The following is a 22,981-nucleotide window of genomic DNA, read 5'->3' on the forward strand; positions in this document are numbered from 1 at the left end:
TGGACGAGATAGCATTTTATTACTGTGCACTCATGTGACGCGCTCGGAATGTGCAAACCTTTTGGAAGATATGGCTCATCTGACACAGAGGAGCAAATCCTAGCAGGAGGCAGATGTGAGAGGGGGACAGATCGTCAAAGGGTACAGCGGGCAGAGTCAAGAATATGGAAGGTATGGAGATGAAAGGCAGTTCTGCAAAGCTTCATGTTTAGCCAAACTTGGTTGCTGCCTGTGGATTGATCTGAGGTTTTGGCTACGGTTCTATGGGTTCCTCTCTACTTTCGTGGCCATCTAGCCTGGTTCTGATTTCAGTTCTGCCCGTGGCTGAGGTGACTTATTGTTTGCATCCTTGGCATTTGTTCCAGTTTCTGTCTTTGGTCCAGGAAGTCACAGCACCCGTGTACATCTCCATATTCATAACAATCTGTGTGTAACTTGTTTTGGTTGTGTGTCTCTTCTCAGCCCATGGCTGAATTATCCTTGGCTTGACTATGATCTGTAGCTCTGCTCTGTCCGGCTCTCTGCTTCTGCCTGTGGCCCTGGTACACCCAGGGATGAAGTGTGGGGAGCTCCGGACTCTGGTTCTGAACCGGCTCCGGAGGCTGACGCTCTTGGAGTAACATTACAAGACTGAGTGTTTCTCTACAGGGCAAGTTAAATCCCGAGCAGCAGATTCATCGAGAAACCAGAGCAGTTTACCGTTCACTGGGCAGACCCGGGCAGCCGGCAATGGATCAGACACCTCCTGCAGGATACGCTGGTAGACACACAAGGCAAAGGAAATAATAGTCATTAGTGAGGAGTGAACTTTTCAAAGTGTGGTTTGGCTGGTGTGCCAAATTTCGTTAAAAAGTTCAGTTCAAACTACTTCGAACTGAGTCAGAACTTCACCAATACCACGAAAAACTGGTTTATAACACGGTCTAAGAGCGATAAAAGCCCTGTTTAACAGAAGTTGGAGGAAGGAGAAAAGAAGAAGAGATGGAATAGGGAGGAGGAAGAAAGTCATTTTAGTGTGTTCCCCCGAGACAAACCGCCTGAGGTTCAGGCTCATAGTAAACTGAACTTTTAGCAAAGTTCAATCCAAAGCTGGGTTCGACTGCTCCGGTTCACTCAATACCAATAGTCATTAATGGTATGGTTTATTTCACTTGTCAAGAAAGTTTTGGAAATTTAATTGAGGGACAGTCCTTAAACATGCAACCAAAGGAATTATGGGATGCGGCTAATCAGAGGCATGTGAGTGCATGATGGGTTCACACCCAGCGGAATTGCTGTGGAATTTTTGTGCGGACCCTCTGAGACCAAGCAGTAAAGTGGACGAGATTTGCAAAAATCTCAGTCACACACTGTGGACAGTCCGCTGCAGACAAGTTGAGCCGAAACTGCGGTGTCCAATTCAAATCCGCGATATGTCAGTTTTGGCACAGTTTACGCTTCGGACTCTTTTTTCGCTATGGGGAGAGATTTCCGCAGTGGAATACAGACTAAAAATCCACTTAAAAACCTGCGCCGTTTTGAAGCAGCCTTTCCGCTGCGGGAATCTTGTGGAATTTCCATGCAGTCCCGCTGCAGACATTCCGCGAGATTTCCATCCCATGTGACCCCACCCTAACAATATGAGTAGGGTGAAGAACTAATTAGTTATCAACTTACTTTCAAAACTGCAGCTTTGCCTTCTCCTGTGGTTACAAAGACGACTGTTTTTGCTGCATTGATCACTGGGAGTGTGAGAGTGACTCTCTGCGGAGGAGGCTTGGGGGAGTCACTAATGGGAGCCACAATCTTATCTGTCACCTGATGAGGTAGAATCACATAGCAGTAATGGAACATTTTGACAAAGGGGAAAGAATAATGATTAGAGATGAGCGAACGTACTCGTTTAGGGCGATTTCGCACTCGAGCACCGCTTTTTTTGAGTAACTGACTACTCGGGCGAAAAGATTCGGGGATCGCCGGGGGTTGCAGAGGGGAGTGGGGGGGGGGGGGGGGGGAGAAAGAGCTCCCCCCTGTTCCCCACTGCTACCCCCCGAATCTTTTCGCCCGAGTAGTCAGTTACTCGAAAAAAGCGGTGCTCGAGTGCAAAATCGCCCTAAACGAGTAAGTTCGCTCATCTCTAATAATGATGCATAGTCCAACATTTCTATGCAGCATGTAAGCTGCATAGTGCGGTTTATTTCCCCCTTCACTTGTCCGGTTCACGAAACTATACATTTTTTTTTCTCCAAGCTGCTCTCCCTTGTGCCATTTCGCTGAAACACCAATGTTGATGAACTGCAGCTGCATCCCCCTTCCCTCCCCAAGTCTAGTATTTACTGTTTCACACTAGATGGAATTTTTGGGGGCACTGAGGAGGCTTCTTAACATTTACAAAGACCCTACAAAGAAAAGGGGGTCTACAGGCTGCAGGAAGTTGAGGAAGAGCACAGCCCCCCTGATACAATGTGTTGCTAAGTTTCACATACTACCAATTTATGTAAAAAAAAAAAAGCTATAAAAAGTAAATTAAACTGTACTTTTGGATTTAGGAAACGTCCAACATGCCAAGAAGACATAATCAAAGAGGCTGTCCGGGTCTTCAGGGATTTTTTTTTTCTATTGATGACCCATTCTTAGGATAGGTCATCAATAAATGATTGGCAGGGGTCCACCACTAGGGATCTTCTCTGATCAGTTGAATCCCGTTAGTGCTGCCAATATGGGTAGTGCAGCTAGCAGATCACATTGTGTCCCGGTTTGGTAGTGCAGGCACAGCTCCCACTAAATTCATTGTTAGCTGTGCCTGCTCTACCCAACGGGGCTACTGCAATACAGACAGCAGGATCTACTTCCTGCACCATCTATACTGACAGCAATGGCAGGAATCAACTGATCGGTGGGGATCTCAAGGGGTGGAGTCCTTCCAATCATCAACTAATGTCCTATCCTGAGGATAGGACATCAATAGAAATAAAAAGTCCCAGACAAGCTTTTTAAGGGGCAGTGACACTTTTAGTACAGACACCTCAGCACCTTCAAGGATCTCTGAGCCGATGATGATGACGGGCACTAATGGACTTCAAATCAGGAAGTTTTACCATAAAATATTAAATACATAACAAAGACTGCTTATCTTATTGCCAGGGTCATTATTTAAATCAATTATGCACCGCCAATTACATGGTGGCCATTGGTTTCTAGCACATGGTGGACGTACTTACCTCCAGGAGGGGATGGCCTGGGAAAAGTGAAGCCGTGTGTCCATCTGGGCCAATTCCTAATATCAGCAGATCGAAGTTTGGGAGGTCATTTCCAGGGAAGAGCTAAGGAAAATGAGCAAGATTGCAAATAAGCGGGGAAAACACAATTTACATGACGAGGTTACTGCTCAGATCATCAATGCTCATAAAAATAATGTTCACCTATGGCTAAAACAATTCTACACATAACCTATCCTTGGGAGCATAAGGTATCAATAGTACATGTGCCACAATACCCCTATAAGGGACCTGGAAACCGTAAGTGCATGCTCTCTGAACCGCTGACAAGTCATACATGTGAACCACTTTATTTCAGCCTCCAACTGGCGCCTCCTCGGGGCGTTGATAACAAGGATCCAAACAGGTATTCTGATATGTTGGGTCTCCAAGCTCAGAAGCTCCACTTTAGATGTTCCGATCAATGAGGAGAACCTATCCACATCTATGGCCAGTTGCAGGGATGAGGAACAACATTAGTTGATGAGCACCAAGGCTTACAGAAGTTTGAAAGCGCTCCATCCTCACCCCAAAAGCACCAGAGTGCCCTCATAGATGTGAGCAGGAGATATTTAGAGGAACACCCCTGCCATGTCCACTTCCATAAATAGTCGATTCTCTTTGAAATTCTAAAGTGTCTTTTCTTAGAGAAACAACTTGTTCCTCTGTTAATCCTCCTGAAAATGGAGGAATAAATTGACAATTGGCTACTATTATTCGGCTTCTGCATCCTCACGGAGTCCGATTGTACAGACCCAGACGGTGTAGCGACCTGTCCTATTGATGGGGGAATAACAACACTCAGTTGTCAATTTATTCACACATTTCCAGGAGGAATAACAGAGGAACAGCACAATGCAGGTGCTGTCATCTTACTGGTCCGCTTTAATACTGTGAGTTTGTAACTGGTTGAGGCATTCAAGAGCCATCTTTGTGAATAAGAATTGCCCCTATGGAATATGTACGGCACGGACAGCGGCTGACGGACTACCGTACGGTACTAGGTTACTTACCTCTCGCAGCTTCTTTTCATAATCAGCCGCTGCATCTTCCACGGGCAATGATGGGTCGATGATGACAAACTGCGATTCTGACAGGAGGCCAAGAGGAATGAGCTGACGCTGTGATAGAAAGTGAATGAGAGCGGATTAGAGCGGTGCACTGTATAACAGAAGAACATAAGGAGTGTCCGGCCAACCACGGCCTCCGTACTTCTGGAGTCATTGGAGATGTGGCTGCTCCTTCCTACCCTCGCTGTGGTTGTAATACAAGACCCGCCTGTGACCATAACAGAGGGTTGGTGGCCGGAGGAGCCTTCTGACTGTGGTCATGTGGTTACATCCTAAGGAACCGACACTTGTAGCCTTTCATGTGGCGTCCAATCTTAATCCTGGAGAGAAATGCAAACTGTGCCCCCTATACCTAAACCCCTGTCCCAGCTGCTGCAGAACCTGCAGAACTCATTGGCATAGCCGTAGGGTTTTTTTTTTTTTATATATTTATTTACCGGTCCAGCACAAAAAAACAAGTTTTTAAAGAACAATTGAATCGTTGCATTCTAAGACTGATGGCACTTTTATTTTTCTGGCCCCGGAGTTATGCGCGGGCTTATGTTATACGGGAAGTGTTGTATTTATTGGTATCATTTTGGGGTACATTTGGCTTTTGCATTACTTTTGATTGGTTTTTTTTGTGTGGTGAACCGAAGAAAAATAGCAGTTTTCACATTACTTTAATAATCTTTTACAGCATCGACCATGCGCGATAAAGTATTTTCATTGCTTGCGTCAGTACGAATGTGGCAATACTTATTGTGCGTTGCTTTGTTACAGATGTGGCGGTGGTACCAATTATGTGTAGTTTTCTTTCCACTCCAGGGCATAAGTTTACGTCCTGGGAGCGGGGTACTTCCCGCAACAGGGCGTACCCTTACGTCCTGGGGATAGCGCGGGATCACATAGGATCTCGCGCTATCCCGCAGCGGGAGCCGGCTGTCATAAGTAGATCGCGGCAGGGAAAGAGTTCACAGAGGGAGAGCACTCCCTCTGTGTCTTCAGCCAGCTCCCGCGAGGTTATCGCGAGAGCCCGGCCTGTCGCCATCGCAACAGAACGCCAGACACTGGCGTCCTGTAGTGCCAATGCCTATGATCGCCGTATAAGCAATAAGGCATGGCAGGGCAGTAGCCCTGCCATGCCTTATCACAGCGATGGGCAGTACTGTGGTCAAAGTCCCCCAGGGGGACATAAGTTGTGTAAAAAAAAAATATATATATATATGAAAAAAAAAAGTTAAAAAAAAACTTAAAACCCCACATATTTGGTAATGTCGCGTCCATAACAACGCATACAATAAGCTGCACATGCTTTTGACTGTGCACGGAAAAAAGCGTTAAAAAAACGCTAAACAAACTGAGGCAAAAAGCTAATTTTGCCTCCCTAAAAACGCAATAAAAGTGATCATAAAAGCCGTATGTACCCCAAAATGGTACCAATAAAAAATTACAGCTCGTCTCACAAATAAGCCCTAACAGAGCTTCGTACATAGAAAAAAGTTACAGGACTTTGAATGCAGCGCTTTAGAAAAAAAAAAAAAAAAAAGATTTCCAAAAAAAAGGAGTTTTATTGGAGAAGGGGAAAAACCTTAAGAAAAGGTAAGAATTTTGGTATCGTTGTAACCGTACCGGCCCACAGAAAAAATGGATTGTTTCATTTATGCTGCATGATTAACGCTGTAAAAAAAAAAAAAAAAAAAATTTATTAGCAGAATTGATGCGTTTTCTCTCCCTACCATCATAAAAAAAAAAAAAAAAATTCAAGTTTTACAATAGTGGCACCGATAAAAACGACAGTTCGCCATGCAAAAAACAAGCCCTTATACGGCCGCGTCGACGGGAAAATAAAAAAAAGTTATGACTTGATAAATGGAGAAGAAAATCTGCCAAAAATCATTGCGTCCTTAAGCCCAAAATAGGCCATGTCCTTAAGGGGTTAAACACAATAGATGAGCAAACTTATCTTCTAACTCTTGTTTTAAGAAAAAAATAAGATCTCCATATGTGACAATTAGAGAGCAAATCTGCTCTCTGATTGATAAGGATTCTGAACAGAGAGAGGTAATAACATGGGCAGAAGTCTATGTGAAAGGGAATCACAGATTTTGGTTCTGCCTGCTCCTCCCTGCTGGCCTCCCCTCTGCTCTGCACACAGACTGACATGACAGCTGTAAATACAGTATTCCCATTCCTACTTTAACCCCTTAGTGACGAAGCCTGTTTGTGCCTTAGTGACGGAGCCAAATTTTGGAAATCTGACATGCGTCGTTCAACGTAGCATAACTCCGTAAAGGCTTTACATATCCCAGTGATTCTGACATTGTTTTTTCGCCACATGTTGTAATTCATTTAGGTGGTAAAAAGAGACCGATATAATTTGTGTATATTTATTACAAGTACCAATATTGGAAATATTTTGAAAAAAATTGTCATTTTTTCAAATTTTCAACTGTAATATCTCAAATATGTCCAAACATACTGTACAAATTTTTGATAAGATATATATTTCCATCTGTTTACTTTATTCTGAATGCACACTTGAAAAACTTGTGTTTTTTAACCATTTATAGGACGTACAAATTTAACATTACTTTTCAGCATTTTGAGGAACACTTTGTTTTCCTGCACCAAGCCAAGTTTGCAAAGGCTCACGAGTGTCAGAATAATAGCTACCCCCCCAAATGACCCCATTTTAAAAACTACACCCTTTAATGTATTCACTGAGGGGTGTCAGGAGTATTTTGACCCCACCAGTTTTTTTCAGGAATTAATTCAATTTAGAGGAGAAAAAATAAAATTTCATAGTTTTGCAAATATGCTATTTTAAAGAAATATTTTTTTCCTATATTGCCCATGAAAATTAGGATTTGCACCCCAAAATGGATACCCCCGTTTCTCCCGTGTTTAGAAACATGCCCATTGTGGCCCTAATCTTATGTCTGGATGCACAACAGGACCCAAAATGAAAGGAGCAGTCAGTGTCTTTCAGAACATAAATTTTGCTTGAAGGCGTTTTAGGCCCATAGCACTTTTGTAGAGCTCTTGAGTGGCCAAAACCAAAGAGAACCCCCACAAGTGACCCTATTTTGAAAACTAGACCCCTTAACGAATTTACCTAGGGGTGTACTGCCCATTTTGACCCCACAGTTTTTGAATGAATTCAAGCAAAGCAAAAGGAAAAAAATGTGATTTTCGTTTTTTTGGCACTTCTGTCGTTTTAAAAACTGCTTTTTTGGTGTGAGGGTATATATATATATTGCCATATGTGTTTTTTATGCTTTTATACCTATATGCAAGTTTTATTCAATTCCAAATGAAAAAAACTTAATACGTCGCCTTACATCAGATATGCCAAGGCTTTGCAAGAGATGTCCTAGAAATTCAGAGAAAACCACCGAACCAGACGCAAGGCCGCGTGTACTTGGCTGTTTTCCCAGAAGCCCAGAAACAAGATATCAAGATGTTCAACCATGTACATAATTTGACTGTCTTAGGCCAGAAATCCGGACTTCCCATATATGGATGTTAGGCCGGACTTCTTAGAATTGAGTGGGTTATTCTTTGTACTGGAGTTAATTGAATACGTGATTTTCTGTATAAGCCAGAGGCGCCTCACTGTCTAAGGCGGAAATCCAGACTGCCCATATATGATTATGAGCCCATCACCCCATGTTGGGGATGGGACAAAAAGGTATAAGATCTCATGTAATCTGTAATAAAGCACGTCGACGTCAGCCGAGAGCCATGTCCCGTGTGAGAAACTATACCAGACCTCTGTGTGGTGTCTATTCTTACGGCCGGCAACGGGGCAAGTGGGGTGGGGCCGATTGGTGCTGTACTTAGAATTTTAACCCTCATATTGGTACAGCGTACACATGAATGAAAACTTGCACCCCAAAATGGATACCCCTGTTTGTCCTGTGTTCAGAGACATACCCATTGTGGCCCTAATCTTATGTGTGGATGCACAACGGGGCCCAAAATGAAAGAAGTAGTCGGTGGCTTTCAGAACAGAAATTTAGCATGAAGGTGATTTAGGCCCCATTGCCCTCTTGTAGAGCCCTTGAGCGGCCAAAACGACAGAGAACCCCCACAAATGACCCCATAACGAATTTATCTATGGGTGTACTGCGTATTTTGACCCCACAGTATTTGAATAAATCTAAGCAAAGCAGAAGGAAAAAAATAACGTTTTTCATTTTTTTGGCAATTTAAAAACTGTTTTTTTTTGTACAGTGTACATAGGAATGAAGACCTTCACCCCAAAATGGATCCCCCCGCTTGTCCCATGTTCAAAAACATTCCCGTTGTGGCCCTAATCTACTTATAGGACACATAGTTAGGCCTGTAATGCAGGGAACACCCGTTGGATTTCAGGGCACAACTGAATAAGTCCCAGGCCCCATTGTTCATTTGTACGGAATAAAAATTGACTCCCTAAAAATATCCCCCCCCCCCCCCCCCTCCGCGCCCTTTTCGGCGTTCCCCAAATCTTAGATAATGGTAATAATGTGAACTGTGTGGTATTTCCGAAGACAGGGGTAATTACGGAGGCTGGTTGGGATGGGTACATGGGGCAATAAAACCATGTATCCCCCCCCCCCCCTCTCTCGCTTTTTGGGGGTCATTTCTTGACCTCAGTGGTGGGTATAGGGTGTAAAAAGTGGCACTCTGAGTCTCCGTAAGCTTGATGAGGTGCGGCGGTCTCGCACAGAAGACGCTCAACAAGCTGCTCCTGGAACTGCAGGAAGGCGAGCGTTCCCGGGGCTTCTTGTAAATTGCGTATTACAGGTAGCGGTCTGAATAACGCCGGGCTCACGGAGCTGTAGGTGGAATCCGCTTGTGGAGGCCCGCAGCGGATCCCAGCTGTGAGCCTGGCTGTGACCCGGCGTACGGCCGCCTATTGTACTGCGCATAACTGCCTACTCACACAGGCGGTCATGCGCAGTACTTTTTTTAAACTTGTATTTCCCGCACCGTCGCTTAGCGATGACGCGGGTACCCGCAGCCCGTATACAAGGTAGTTGCGTATGGGCAGCGGGTATATCCGCGACCATGGAGCACAATAGGCTCTATGCTGCAGATAGCCGCGGTAAAATAGAACCTGCTGCGTTCTCTTTTCTGCGAGTGGATTACACAATTCCGACCCACTAATGTGAGCGGAATTGTGTAATCCAATGCGATTGATCTGCGTAATACCGCGGATCAGACGCATGCGGAATCCGTAATTCCTATCTGGTCATGTGAGACCGGCCTAAGGTAGATCGCTACCCTTTTATCACGTGACCGGGGACCGCTCAACGAGGCCACCCGTCACTGCTCCCGGCTCTCGGCGACCATTGGTCGCTGGGAGCAAGGAGATTTTAGATTTCCTGTGCTCCCCGACTCCTGCGCATGTGTCCGGTGTTTTGCCGGCGGTCGCATGCGCAGGATCCGGGAAAGTTCACGGAGGAAGATCGCGTCGGGGTGCAAATACGGAGGCCTCCGGTAAAAAGTTTCATCTCCTCTCACCGATTGCATCGGTGAGGGGAGATGAAGCTTCACCTTTTTTTACTTTTACGTGATCGCCATTATCCATTGGATAACGGCGAACACGTGACCAGGAACCGCTCACCGCGGCCCCCCGTGAAATCTCCAGGCTCTCGGCTAAGTTTTGTAGCCAGGAGCAGGGAGATTTTAAATTATCCTGGCAATCCACGGCTTTTGCGCATGCGGCCGCCATTTTGGCGACGGGTGCGTGCGCAGAAGCTGGGGTAAGGTCCGCGGATAAATCCGCGGGCCTTAGGTACGTCATTTCATCCTCCCTCACGGATATGATCCGTGGGGGGGGGGGGGGGGGAGATGAAACGCAAGCTTTAACTTTTTTAAAACTTTAAAACTTTTTTTTTTACTTTTACACTTTTTTTTTACTATACATGATCACTGTCATCCATTGGATGACAGTGATCATGTCCCCAGTGACATCCTGCACATGGCAGCCAAGAGCAAATGGATTTTAAATTTCCCGGGGCTCGAGCCCGTCTGTGCACGCGCCTGATGTCAATCATCAGGCGCGCATGCGCAGAGGGGGGACTTCGGGTCCCAGACCATCGGGGAGGACTTAGGTGACTATTTTCACCTCCCTTCATGGATCCGATCCATGAGGGGAGGTAAAACTGACTTTTTTTTTTTTTTTAACTTTTTCGCGATCGCCGCTATCCAATGGATTGCAGCGATCGCGGGCCCCCGGTAACACCTCCTGGTTCCCGGCTACCTTCAGGAGCCGGGAGCCAGGAGATTTCAAATTTGCCGGGGGCTCCCGGTCTTCTGCGCATGCGCCTGACGTCATCGTCTGGCGCGCGCATGCGCAGAAGACCGCCGGCGGGACCCGATCTCCGGGGGACACCGCCGACAAGCCAGGTAAGAATTTTCAGCTGCTCTGATGGATCCGATCCATCAGAGCAGCTGAATATCTAACTTTTTACGCACTTTTCTTTACTTTTTTTGCGATCGGCGCTATTCATTGGATAGCGCCGATCGCAATGCCGGGGGGGGAACTGCCCGCATCCTGGGATGACAGCTCCATGCTGTCGGCTACCTGCGGGCACCGACAGCATGGAGCTGTCACGTCCTCAGGCAAGTGGGCATCAATCCAAAGAGGATGCATAAAACTACGTCCTCTAGGATTAAAGCCCACTTACTGAGAACGTAGTTTCCCGATGGGGCAGTCGTTGAGGGGTTAAATGGCTGCAGCTCCAGGGGTGCGCTGACAGTGTGTAGACTTCCAAAGTGAGGGGGCGCTGTATCTTTTGAAATCGACTGTGGTTACATAGCTGATTTTTTAGTCAAAATCTGCACCAATAGCAGGTTTTGAGTCAAAATTTTCCACCCATGTGAATATAGCCTAAATTCAAGAACCTCGACTTTAAAATGACATCAAAGCTTGACTGTAGCCATGATAGAATCGGTGATACAGCTGTTTGAAGTAGAATGAGCTCCAACCTGTAATGTCCTTCTCCTGTTGAACCAACAGGGCTCGAGGTAATCAGTAGGGGGCTTAATATGTGTATGGCCCCAGAAGAAGGAACTTCATATTAATTACAGTTTATTGTCCATTACAAAACTGCCATGATACCTAAAAGAGATGCGGCAGAGGCCACAACAAATCCACTCTGGCTGCTGCTGCAGAACCTCTTAAAAAGGTAAAACAAATTAAACACCATTTTTAAACTATAAAGTATAATTTCTAATCTTATCCAGCAAAATGAATGACTGCAGAGCAGAATAAACCGCAGGGCAGGCGTTCACCGCTCAGAAGAGGATAACCTCCGAGACCTCTCAAGAGTGAAGAACGACATGGAGCATTTGTCAACAGCATTCTACTTTGGACAGCGCTGTTATGCAACAGATTGGCCAGTGATGGCGCCCATGAGCTTACAGGCTGCTTGGTTATTTTTCTGTTTTGTTTTTTTTTTGGCTTGTGCAACTTCCCAAATGACACCACAAGGTATCCTGGTTTGTGAAAGATTTGACTTCTGAGACTTGGTTACTGTATGAGGACAGTCTTACAACGGCTGGGAACCGGAGGTTAAGAGGAGAAACATCAGATAATTAAAGAGGACTGTTTGTCCGGTTTTGTACATAACCATTCTGCAACATCGTTTCCTAGAACTCTCAATTGTGATATCCCTCTGTTATTCCTCCTGGAAATACATAAATTACCATTACATTGTCAATGGAGCATATCCCTACTCAGTCTGATAGTGTCCAATCAGTGCTGAGGGTGTCAGACTGAGGACACACCCCATTGGTCAAGGTGATTGGTAACACCCAGTTGTCAATTTATTTACACACTTCCAGGAGGAATAACAGTACAATGAAAGTTATAAGACAAGATGCTCCAGCATTGGCATTGTATAGGGAATATAAGTATTTACAACAACAAGAGAGGCGACAGATGCTCTTTAAAGGGGCGGTCCACCTTAATGACCTACTCTCATGAAAGGCCATTAATAGCCCATCACTAGTGGTCCAATGCTTCAGACCCTCGCTTATCAACTGCTCACCAGGCAGCTGGCAGTGTGTATGGAGCAGGAAGCAGGTAGCTCTGTAACACATTGCAGTGGCCTGAACTGGTAATGCAGGCACACCTGACATTGACTTCAGTGGGAACATTGACTGCAATACCAACTCAAGCCACTGTAACGTGTACAGAGCTATCAGTTTCCAGCTCCATACATGCTGTCAGGGACCTAGAGAACAACTGATCATTGGGGGTTCTGGGCAGTGGACCCCCAAAAATGATATTGTAGGGTACGCTCACATTTATGTGTGCAACTAGTGGTCAGGATACGAGTGTCACTGGTAAGAACGCTATAAACATACCGGTGGCATCTAATTAGAACACATCCAAAGAGTTTTCAGCAAGACACGTCCTCAAATATCACCAACCTATGGCTCCAGACATTTTCAATTGCATTTGGTGATCCTTGAACATGCTAATTTATATACAGGAAATGTTGGACATACACTATCCTTCCAAAAGTAACTGAACCCCCGAGGAGCAAGAATCAGTAGTAGTATTCATATCCATATGTTAATACTTAGTGGGGCTCCCTTGGTCCTAATGACATCGGATACTCTTTGTAGCATACTTTCTAATAACATCTCATACAATTCAACTGGTATTTCCTTCTATTCATCCTGCAAATGTCTAGCAAGTTCTCGCAAAGAAGATAGATGCTGTTTATATTTTCTGACCCAACGTTCTAGTTCGCCCCAAAGATGTTTAGTATATTCATGTCAGGACTCCAGTCGTATCGTGGAACATCCATATCCTCAGACCAACGTAAAACAGTATTGGATTTGTGACGAGTCTGTTGTCTTGTTGGAAGTATGGCCGACCATTCACAGAGTATTACCACATTGTCGGCAGCACACTATTGTCTATAATGTCAAGTTATACCTCTTTTTTAATGGCTCTTGTCCCTACAACCAACGAACCGAGACAGTGTCAAGTAACACGTCCCCAAACCATAACAGAACCTCCGCCATACTTAGCTGTTGGCACAACACTCTCAGGCAAAAGGGGTTCCCCGGGATCCTCCACATCCAGGTACATCCATCTGATTTGTAGATGGAGTAGCGCGATTCTTCACTCAATAAAACATTCTTTCATTCCTTAACTGTCCAATGACAATGCTGATGCTTGCACCACTGTAGACAGGGCGATGAATCTGCTTTGACAGAACTCGCTAGATGTTTGCAGGATGAATGGAGGGAAATACCAGCTGAAGCATATCACACATTAGTGGCAAGTATGTCACAGAGAGAATCCAAGGTCATTAGGGCCGAACTAGCTATTAAAGGGGTTGTCCCGCGCCGAAACGGGGTTTTTTTTTTTTTTTTAACCCCCCCCCCCGTTCGGCGCGAGACAACCCCGATGCAGGGGTTAAAAAAACAAACCGCACAGCGCTTACCTGAATCCCGGCGGTCCGGCGTCTTCATACTCACCTGCTGAAGATGGCCGCCAGGGTCTGCTTCCTCCGTGGACCGCAGCTCTTCTGTGCGGTCCATTGCCGATTCCAGCCTCCTGATTGGCTGGAATCGGCACGTGACGGGGCGGAGCTACACGGAGCCGGCATTCTGCACGAGCGGCCCCATTGAAGACAGGAGAAGACCCGGACTGCGCAAGCGCGGCTAATTTGGCCATCGGAGGCCGAAAATTAGTCGGCACCATGGAGACGAGGACGCCAGCAACGGAGCAGGTAAGTATAAAACTTCTGATAACTTCTGTATGGCTCATAATTAATGCACGATGTACATTACAAAGTGCATTATTATGGCCATACAGAAGTGTATAGACCCACTTGCTGCCGCGGGACAACCCCTTTAACATATAAAAATAAAGACTAGTTTTGATTCTTGCTGAGGTGACCAATTACTTTTGGTAGGACAGTGTACAAGTGTACATATGTAACTGCTCTCTCAGGAAAACTATTGCTTAACCCCAAAGTGTGGCAGAGATGCCTACGCATACCCATTTGGCTGAGCCCAGAAATGCCCGTTTTGACGAGCTTACTGTAGGTTAATACGTATTAGTAGTGTAAGGTTACGTGTATAGTCAGCCTTATACCGAGGGTGCTCATGAATTGTACTTTTCTTAGGTGACCAAGCCAAAGCCCCAACATACCTGGTACTCGCCATATGTGCTCTCGGGATCAGAGAACGGGACCAGCCTCTCGTCACACATCACCACTTTCCATCCCTCTGTATTGAGACCGGCAGTCTTCGGCAATTCACGGCTCAGAAGCTGCACCAGGCTGCCCCCAGACAGGCCGATCCTGAAGTTATCTACTCCTTTGGACTCATTAACCAGGAGCTGCGACAGAGAGAGGGCAAGCTCTGCTGCCGAGGGGAACACACGGATCTGACAATTGGAGGACATCACAGATCTGGAGGGAAACACCACAAACAGGTCACATACCAGTAAAAGCACAGAAGTCACAGAGCAGCATTACACATTCCTCAGCTACATCCTTTAATATCACACACTGGGAATCCGCTGTGGAATCTGGGCTGTAGGATCTGTTTAACACCTTGGACTACAAGTGATTTCATCAAGGAGGGGATGATTGGGGACAGAGGGAGGCCCTTCCCTTTGTCAAGCCATATAAATGCTAACAGTGGCATCTAAATGGTTAACTGGCTGGGAATGGCGTTACAGTAACTTATACCGAGCACCAGTCACATATGGAGCGGGCTCAGTCTGTCCCATACAAAACCGGCGCACATCTGCTGTATATGTATGGCATATGTCGCAAAGGGGTTAATAGCTGGGACTTCCTGTTAAAGACCCTCGTCTATAAGCCAGAGTGAAGACAAAGAGTGTCTCTCACTTTGGAGGACCCCACATGTTCATGCATTACACAGATAGCACACTGAATTCAATTCAGAACTGTGTAATACCCCATTTGTCCTGCGGGGGCAGTGCTGGAAAATTGAATACATGCCCTTGTGCTCCACCACAAATTACAGCTGACTGCTATGAACCACAGCAGTGCGATATCCTGTGACTTGGTGATTGTCTGGGTACCCATACATGTATGGCAGAATGGTGCCGATATCTGCGGCTCCCTGTTTAAAGACCCTCATTTATAAGCTGGAGTTGAGAAAAAGAGTGTCTCTCACTTTGGAGAACCCACAAGCCCATGTATTACGCAGAGAGACTATTGACTTAAATTCAAAACTATGTAATACCTAATTTTTCCTGCAGGGGCACTATTGGAAAATTGAATACATGTTCCTGGGCCTCACTGCAGATTACAGCGGATTGCTATGAACCATAGCAGTATGACATCCTGCGATTTGGTTATTGTCTGGCAGATATCGTGAAGGGGTCGATAGCTGAGGCTTCTTGTTCAAGACCCCCATTGTCTTTCACTTTGGAGTTCCCACGAGCCCATGCATTACACAGAGATGATTTCAATTCAAAACTGTGTAATACCTCATCTCCACTGCGGAGGCACTGTAGGGAAATACAACACCTGCTCCTGAGCCCCACCAGAGATTACAGCACCTCAGCAGTGCAACATTCTGTCATGTGCTTATTGCCAGGGTGCTCAAAGCAGACACTCCCTTCCTAAGCTACTTTGGGAGCTCTAAGTACACAGTATTAGTAACAGATGAATGCACCCCTGGGTGATGTTTATCCAGTACATGACAATGGCGCCAAACTCCTTTCCACGCGGCGCACACAGGCGTTCCTAATCTGCGCAGACTTCTAAATCCTAAAGAAAACTCTGAGCAGGCACGGATGTCCTACCATGGCCGTCCCAGGACTACTGTGGGGTTATTACTGACTGCGGAATATACATAGCGGTACATTTACATCACTGAGCATTGGGTATTTACAGATTTAACCCCTTCCTCCTCCAGCTCACGGTTATTACTATAGACACAAGATTGGATGCAGATGTGTCTCAGCAGGATTGTCCGGAAGTCTCCACGAGCTGGAAGACTTACAGATGTTCACAGCTCGTTATCCCGGCCATCGGAGGTATATAGCGAAACGTGTTCCCCACAGCAGGCTGCGACGTATACCGCTGTACAGGCAGTCAGCGCAAAACATGGCCGCCCCTCTAGCTGAGCACATGCTGTGGCTAATATAGTTTTTGTTTTGTGCTTTTTTTTTCAGACTTTTTCACAAAATTTTTTGTGCATTTTTTTCCCAGCTATTAATGAAATGTTTGAAACTGAAAAAAAAAAACACCCACAATTTAAAGGGTTTGCCCAGTTTTAATAAAATAAAGCTGATCTAAACACATTTTTACGGCCCTTTTACACGGAACGACTATCAGCAAAAGAGCGAAAATGAACAATAATCGTTCAGTGTAAACGCAGCCGATGAGCGAACGGCGAAGGTTAGATTCTTCGCTTTTTGCTTATTTTCTGCAGGCATACAAATCATCGCCGTCTCGTTCGGTTTGAATATCGATCGTTCAGTCGTTCTCAGTCAGTCATACGGCGAATGTGAACGCCTGAACGATTTCTCGTACAAACAAGCCAACGATGTAGCAGGCTGAAAAACGAAACGCTGACATCGCTCATTCAAATAATACATCATTTTGCGTAAACGGACCCATAGGCCGGCTTTACATGTGGCGTATTTGTACGTGCAAAATTTGCGCACGCAACATGCAGAGAATAGAACCCATTGCAATCATTCACATTTCCGTATTTTGCTTGTGCAATTCAGTCGCAAAAGAAAATAGAACGTTTTCTGTCTTGCTGCGTATTTGCGCTCCAAAAGTCCCCATAGAAGTCAATGGGGGATGCGCAGAACATTGCGTACATCCGCTGGGGAAAAAAAAAACGTAGATCTCCGTACACAAAAACGCAGCGCTGAGACTCGCGCAATTGAGCTTACGCCCGTGTGAAGCTGACCTCGGCAGGATGTGGTCCGGTTTGTTATCAAAACAATCCTGTCCTTGTTGCAACCAATCACAGCGCAGCTTTCATCTCTCATACTGCTGAGGTAAAATGAAAGCTGCGCTGTGATTGGTTGCTAGGGGCAACACAGATTTCTCTCATTAGAGTGCGGTAACGGCCTATTTTCCAGTGGCCGACTCTAGTATATACCGTACATCAGGATATTCTAAGGGATTGCCTAGACTGATGCACTGTAACAAACCCTCCGCTCTGAGAGCACGACATGTTTTCACTGACAGCAAGTAGAGTTTGTGAAATGAATTGAGTGCCGAAACAAAAAGTAGCCTGCGGAATATTAGTTATAAATTGGTAAAAGATTCACAGTATGCTTCCAATTACACCCCCCTCCCCCGTTCTCATGGCGGACGTCGCAGCTGGCCCTGTGGTGGCGAGGAATCTAAGGAGGAATGTTTCCGTCCAGCGCGGGCGAGGGGATAAATCTGTAATACTTTCCATACTGGATGTTAATACGCCCGGCCGTATGTATAAGAGGAAAACCAACCAATCAGACGTCGCCGATCATCTCTCCAGCAAAGGCTAGTAAAACAACGCGGACGCCCGATTGGTTGCTAGGGGTAACAGGGACGTTATTCCCATTTGAGCTCAGCCTTAAAGGGGATGTCTCATGATAATTATGGTTGATAGTGTTTCTACTTAAAGGGAAGCAGTCACATCCCTACAGGACTATAAACAACATTGTGGGGCCGTTAGTGGAGGTGACCAGGGACTGTGTGAGGAACTGTGCAAGAGAACACGCACACGGGACTCCCAAGAGATTCAGAATTTTAGGCCGCGCAGAAGCGGCGAGTATAAACATACATGACCCAGCTAATAACTTCGTTTATTAGCAGTGGAGACATGACAGGTTCCCTTTAAATCCATCTTTATAAACATTTTTTGCATTTAGGCTGGGTTCACACAGAGTGGATTTCCCGCAGAATTTCGCTGCGGCAAATAAACCTGCGGTCACCAATCCCAGAATTAGCCAGCCATGTGAATGAGATTCGTCAAAAACCTCATCCACACAGATATTCCAGGACTAAAGCTAGAATAGCGCCACCTGCTGTTTCTATCCCCAGATATTCCAGGACTAATGCTAGAATAGCGCCACCTGCTGTTTCTATCCCCAGATATTCCAGGACTAATGCTAGAATAGCGCCACCTGCTGTTTCTGTCCCCAGATATTCCAGGACTAATGCTAGAATAGCGCCACCTGCTGTTTCTGTCCCCAGATATTCCAGGACTAATGCTAGAATAGCACCACCTGCTGTTTCTAACCCCAGATATTCCAGGACTAATGCTAGAATAGCGCCACCTGCTGTTTCTATCCCCAGATATTCCAGGACTAATGCTAGAGTAGCGCCACCTGCTGTTTCTGTCCCCAGATATTCCAGGACTAATGCTAGAATAGCGCCACCTGCTGTTTCTGTCCCCAGATATTCCAGGACTAATGCTAGAATAGCACCACCTGCTGTTTCTAACCCCAGATATTCCAGGACTAATGCTAGAGTAGCGCCACCTGCTGTTTCTATCCCCAGATATTCCAGGACTAATGCTAGAGTAGCGCCACCTGCTGTTTCTGTCCCCAGATATTCCAGGACTAATGCTAGAATAGCGCCACCTGCTGTTTCTATCCCCAGATATTTCAGGAACAATGCTAGAATAGCGCCACCTGCTGTTTCTATCGCCAGCTATTCCAGGATTAATGCTAGAATAGCGGCATCTGCTGTTTCTAACCCCAGATATTTCAGGACTAATGCTAGAATAGAGCCACCTGCTGTATGTGATACTCCAGGACTAATGCTAGAATAGCGCCACCTGCTGTTTCTATCACCAGATTTTCCAGGACTAATGCTAGAATAGCGCCACCTGCTGTTTCTATCACCAGATTTTCCAGGGCTAATGCTAGAATAGCGCCACCTGCTGTTTCTATCCCCAGATTTTCTAGGACTAATGTTAGAATAGCACCACCTGCTGTTTCTATCCTCAGATATTCCAGGACTAATGCTAGAATAGCGCCACCTGCTGTTTCTATCATAGATATTCCAACAATTTCCGTGTCAAGAACAGACACGTCACTTTTTGATGTGGAAATGAGCAGAAAAGCAACAAAATTCTGCATGCGGATTTTGCCCTCTGTCAGGGCTAAAAATCTGTGTGCGGATCGACAGCGAAGAGACGCAAATTTTGCCATTGTTTTTAGCGGCAGAAAATTCAGTGGTGACTTACGCCCTGTGAACACGCCGTTACACCCTAAGGCCGCCATCACACAGCCCGCTTTTTACCGTGCTTAGCGCTGCATTTCTAATGCCACGCTAAACACAGTACGGCGTCTCCATTGATTTCAATGTGGCTGGCAGACTAGCGCTCGAGCGCGGCGTTTCTGCGAATAAAGCCTGCAGTGTAACTTGACCTGGGATGTGGATTTTATATCTGCGTGGTGTTAATTTATGCAGCGCATGTAGCAGGTGGGCGGTGAGGTGTTGTGGCGGTGACAGACGAAGGCGGATGCAACATTTTGTTTTTGTAATAAAAATAGCTATTACTGAACAGCGACGGAATGAATAATACTTCCGCTCCATTGGAGGGCTCTGTACATAATAACACGGCAATAACCAATTACTCGTTAGCATGTGCCTTGCTTCCGACTGGCGACAGCAAGGCACACGGTCTACGGGCCTTCCTTCATCATGCCTGACATGTTTACATTATCTCTATTCCGACCCCTTACACTCCGCAGGCATTGCGCCTTTTCCTTACTGGATGCTCAACGTTGTTAATGTCATTAGCACAGAGTGACTGATAGAGGCAGTGGATGGGGGCCCAATACACGGCGGCAGGGCTGCGCTAAACTGTAAGAGGAGAGCAGGGCACTGCTCACCCCTCTGCCATCCTCACGGCGGGGCGCTGCTCGCCCCTCTGCCATCCTCACGGCGGGGCGCTGCTCACCCCTCTTCCATCCTCCCGGCGGGGCGCTGCTCACCCCTCTTCCAACCTCCCGGCGGGGCGCTGCTCACCCCTCTTCCAACCTCCCGGCGGGGCGCTGCTCACCCCTCTTCCAACCTCCCGGCGGGGCGCTGCTCACCCCTCTTCCCACCTCCCGGCGGGGCGCTGCTCACCCCTCTTCCCACCTCCCGGCGGGGCGCCGCTCACCCCTCTTCCCACCTCCCGGCGGGGCGCCGCTCACCCCTCTTCCATCCTCACGGCGGGGCGCCGCTCACCCCTCTTCCATCCTCACGGCGGGGCGCCGCTCACCCCTCTTCCATCCTCACGGCGGGGCGCCGCTCACCCCTCTTCCATCCTCACGGCGGGGCGCCGCTCACCCCTCTTCCATCCTCACGGCGGGGCGCCGCTCACCCCTCTTCCATCCTCACGGCGGGGCGCTGCTCACCCCTCTTTAACTATGAGGGGGTGAAATCCGCTACGAATTCACACCAAAACACAAGGCAAATAATGCACCATTTGCATGGATTTGCTGATGCAGGAAATCTGCTACGTGAACCATTTTTAAGCGGTTGGAACAGAATCAACTTTTAGCACCTATCCAATAAATAGGTGCTAAACGTCTGATTGGTGTGTGTGTGGGGGGGGGGGGGGGGTGTCTCACCACTGAGACCCCTAGCGATACCAAGAACAGGACTACCAGGTTCCGCTCTTCTGGTCACTGTGGGCTGCAGCGAAGTGGAGAATGAATGGAGTGACGGTCACACTTGTATGGCGCTGCTCCATTCATTTCATGGGGGGGGTAATGGAAATAGCCACCTCCGACAGTCTAACAGAAGATGCTGGAAGCGGTACTGCATAAGTGTGACCGCTGCTCCACTGTGAGGAGGAGAGAAGGACATAAGATTCCCGTTCTTGAAAGCGGCAAGACCCCCTCCGATCAGATTATTCTGTTGGTAGCTGATAAAAATCAATCTTGGTACAACAGACGATCCGACCGCCAAACCACCGCAGGAGCGGTGTACCGGCAGCGGGGCGTACGCCGTATATTGTAGATTCAGGTGGGGTAGTCACTAGAAGAGGCTACGGAGGTGGAAGCAGGTTCCTAGGTAACCGCAATACTCCTGTGGCAGATCTAACATCTCCGCCGCACACAATAAGCAGGTATCCGCCGCACACCAGTCTGCGGCCGTGGGATTCTCTCTCCGGGGGCCAACATGTTTTTAAGGAATGAGGAAAACAAAGTGTTTACCAAGGAGATGAAACTAGCAGAAAAAGCAGCGGAGAAGATTAATAGAAGATGATGAAATGCGTCTATTATATATCGGTCCCCTGTGGGGATCGGCGATCAGCTGACCGCCAGGGGGCCGACTCAATCAGCTCAGGGGAAACGTATGGGCAGATGTGGCGCCCCCCATCCTAGCGATATCTGATCAGACATCTCATTGGTGGGAAGAAAGCCTTGTACCTGTCCGAGAGCGCACCTTACGTTTATGCTAGATCTCATTGGCTGAAAACACAGAGAAACAACCCATATTAGGGCGTAACAGCCAAACCTGGGGTCACCCAACTGCTGCACAACTCCCAGCATGCCCTGACAGCCAAACCTGGGATCAGCAAACTTCTGCACAACTACAACTCTCAGCATGCCCTGACAGCCAAACCTGGGATCATACAAGTGCTGCACAACTACAACTCACAGCATGCCTTGACAATCAAATCAGAAATCAGCCAACTGTTGTGAGACTACAACTCCCAGCATGCCCTGACCTCTCAAACCTGGGATCAGCGAACTTCTGCACAACTACAACTCCCAGCATGCCCTGACAACCAAACACCTGGGATCATCCAACTGCTGTACAACTCCAACTTCCAGCATGCCCTGACAGCCAAACCTGTGGCCGGGCATACTAGGAGTTGCAGCTGTGCCGGCGTAGATCATAAGGGAGTGTATTAAGTACATGACAGTCTACAGCTCCAATCTGTGCCCCTCCGGCTCCTGGCTAACTACAACTCCCAGCATGCCCAGACCCGTGCAGCGCAACAGGTTTGTACAATGCCAGTATAACGAGATGTCTAATCATCTCTGCCAGCGGGGAAGTTAGAGCTCCGAAACCATGTGGGCATGCTGGGAGTTATAGTCCCCCCCCCCCCAGCTGGAGAGGCAGAGAGTGAAGTATAGACTGTCTCTCAGCTGCAGAAGAACTACAGATCCCAGCACAACCTACTGTGTTTGCCCAAGGCTTGTGTAGGCAGAGATCCCTGCCCGGTCTTGTCATTGCCCAAATACGTCCAACCCTTCCTGGCACTGAAGGAACCGAACCTTGAATCAATAACTGTAAGACACAGAAACCCGTACAAAGCAGCGCTATTCTGCCAGAGGGCGCGCCGGGAACCCGCCGGACCGCATTACAGTCAGCGGGAGCGTTCATGCCAGTGGGGGATTTTCCGCTATTGGGCTGTAGAGTCCGTGAGCCACGTGGGGTTTTTCTATTTTAACTACATATGATATATTTTTTTTAAGCGCGTGAAAAAAAACACGACCCGTACAGCGATACGTTTAACGCAAAACCTCAGCGCAAATGCCGGAAAATCTCAGGAAAAGCAAGAGCGACGCCGTTCCGATTTTTCTCACACCTATATCGCACTCGCCCGCATAAACACGCCTACGATGGAAGTGGAAAACTGAACCAAAGAGAGGATGGCGTGAGCCCAGACCCGGCTCCGCTCTCTCCGTCCACGGATTCCATTATAAATGCGCCATTTTATTTTCCAGTAAAA

At 47.0% G+C, this 22,981-nt stretch overlaps 1 protein-coding gene across 2 annotated transcripts in view; it reads right to left on the reverse strand.

The window, feature by feature from the left end:
- The window catches only part of PGLS (6-phosphogluconolactonase), a 23,967-nt gene continuing 986 nt past the window's right edge, over positions 1-22,981 (reverse strand). For both annotated transcript variants that reach the window (XM_066593232.1, XM_066593231.1), the window contains exons 2-6: positions 14,460-14,721; positions 4,250-4,357; positions 3,201-3,302; positions 1,657-1,797; positions 1-757 (exon numbers count right to left, since the gene is read on the reverse strand). In XM_066593232.1, coding sequence (XP_066449329.1) covers positions 623-757; positions 1,657-1,797; positions 3,201-3,302; positions 4,250-4,357; positions 14,460-14,714 — 741 coding nt within the window. In that variant the 5' untranslated portion in view covers positions 14,715-14,721 and the 3' untranslated portion in view covers positions 1-622. The remainder of the gene's footprint in view (positions 758-1,656; positions 1,798-3,200; positions 3,303-4,249; positions 4,358-14,459; positions 14,722-22,981) is intronic.

This window comes from Eleutherodactylus coqui, chromosome 2 (genome assembly GCF_035609145.1).
Source record: "Eleutherodactylus coqui strain aEleCoq1 chromosome 2, aEleCoq1.hap1, whole genome shotgun sequence".
NCBI classification, from domain to species: Eukaryota; Metazoa; Chordata; class Amphibia; order Anura; family Eleutherodactylidae; genus Eleutherodactylus; species Eleutherodactylus coqui.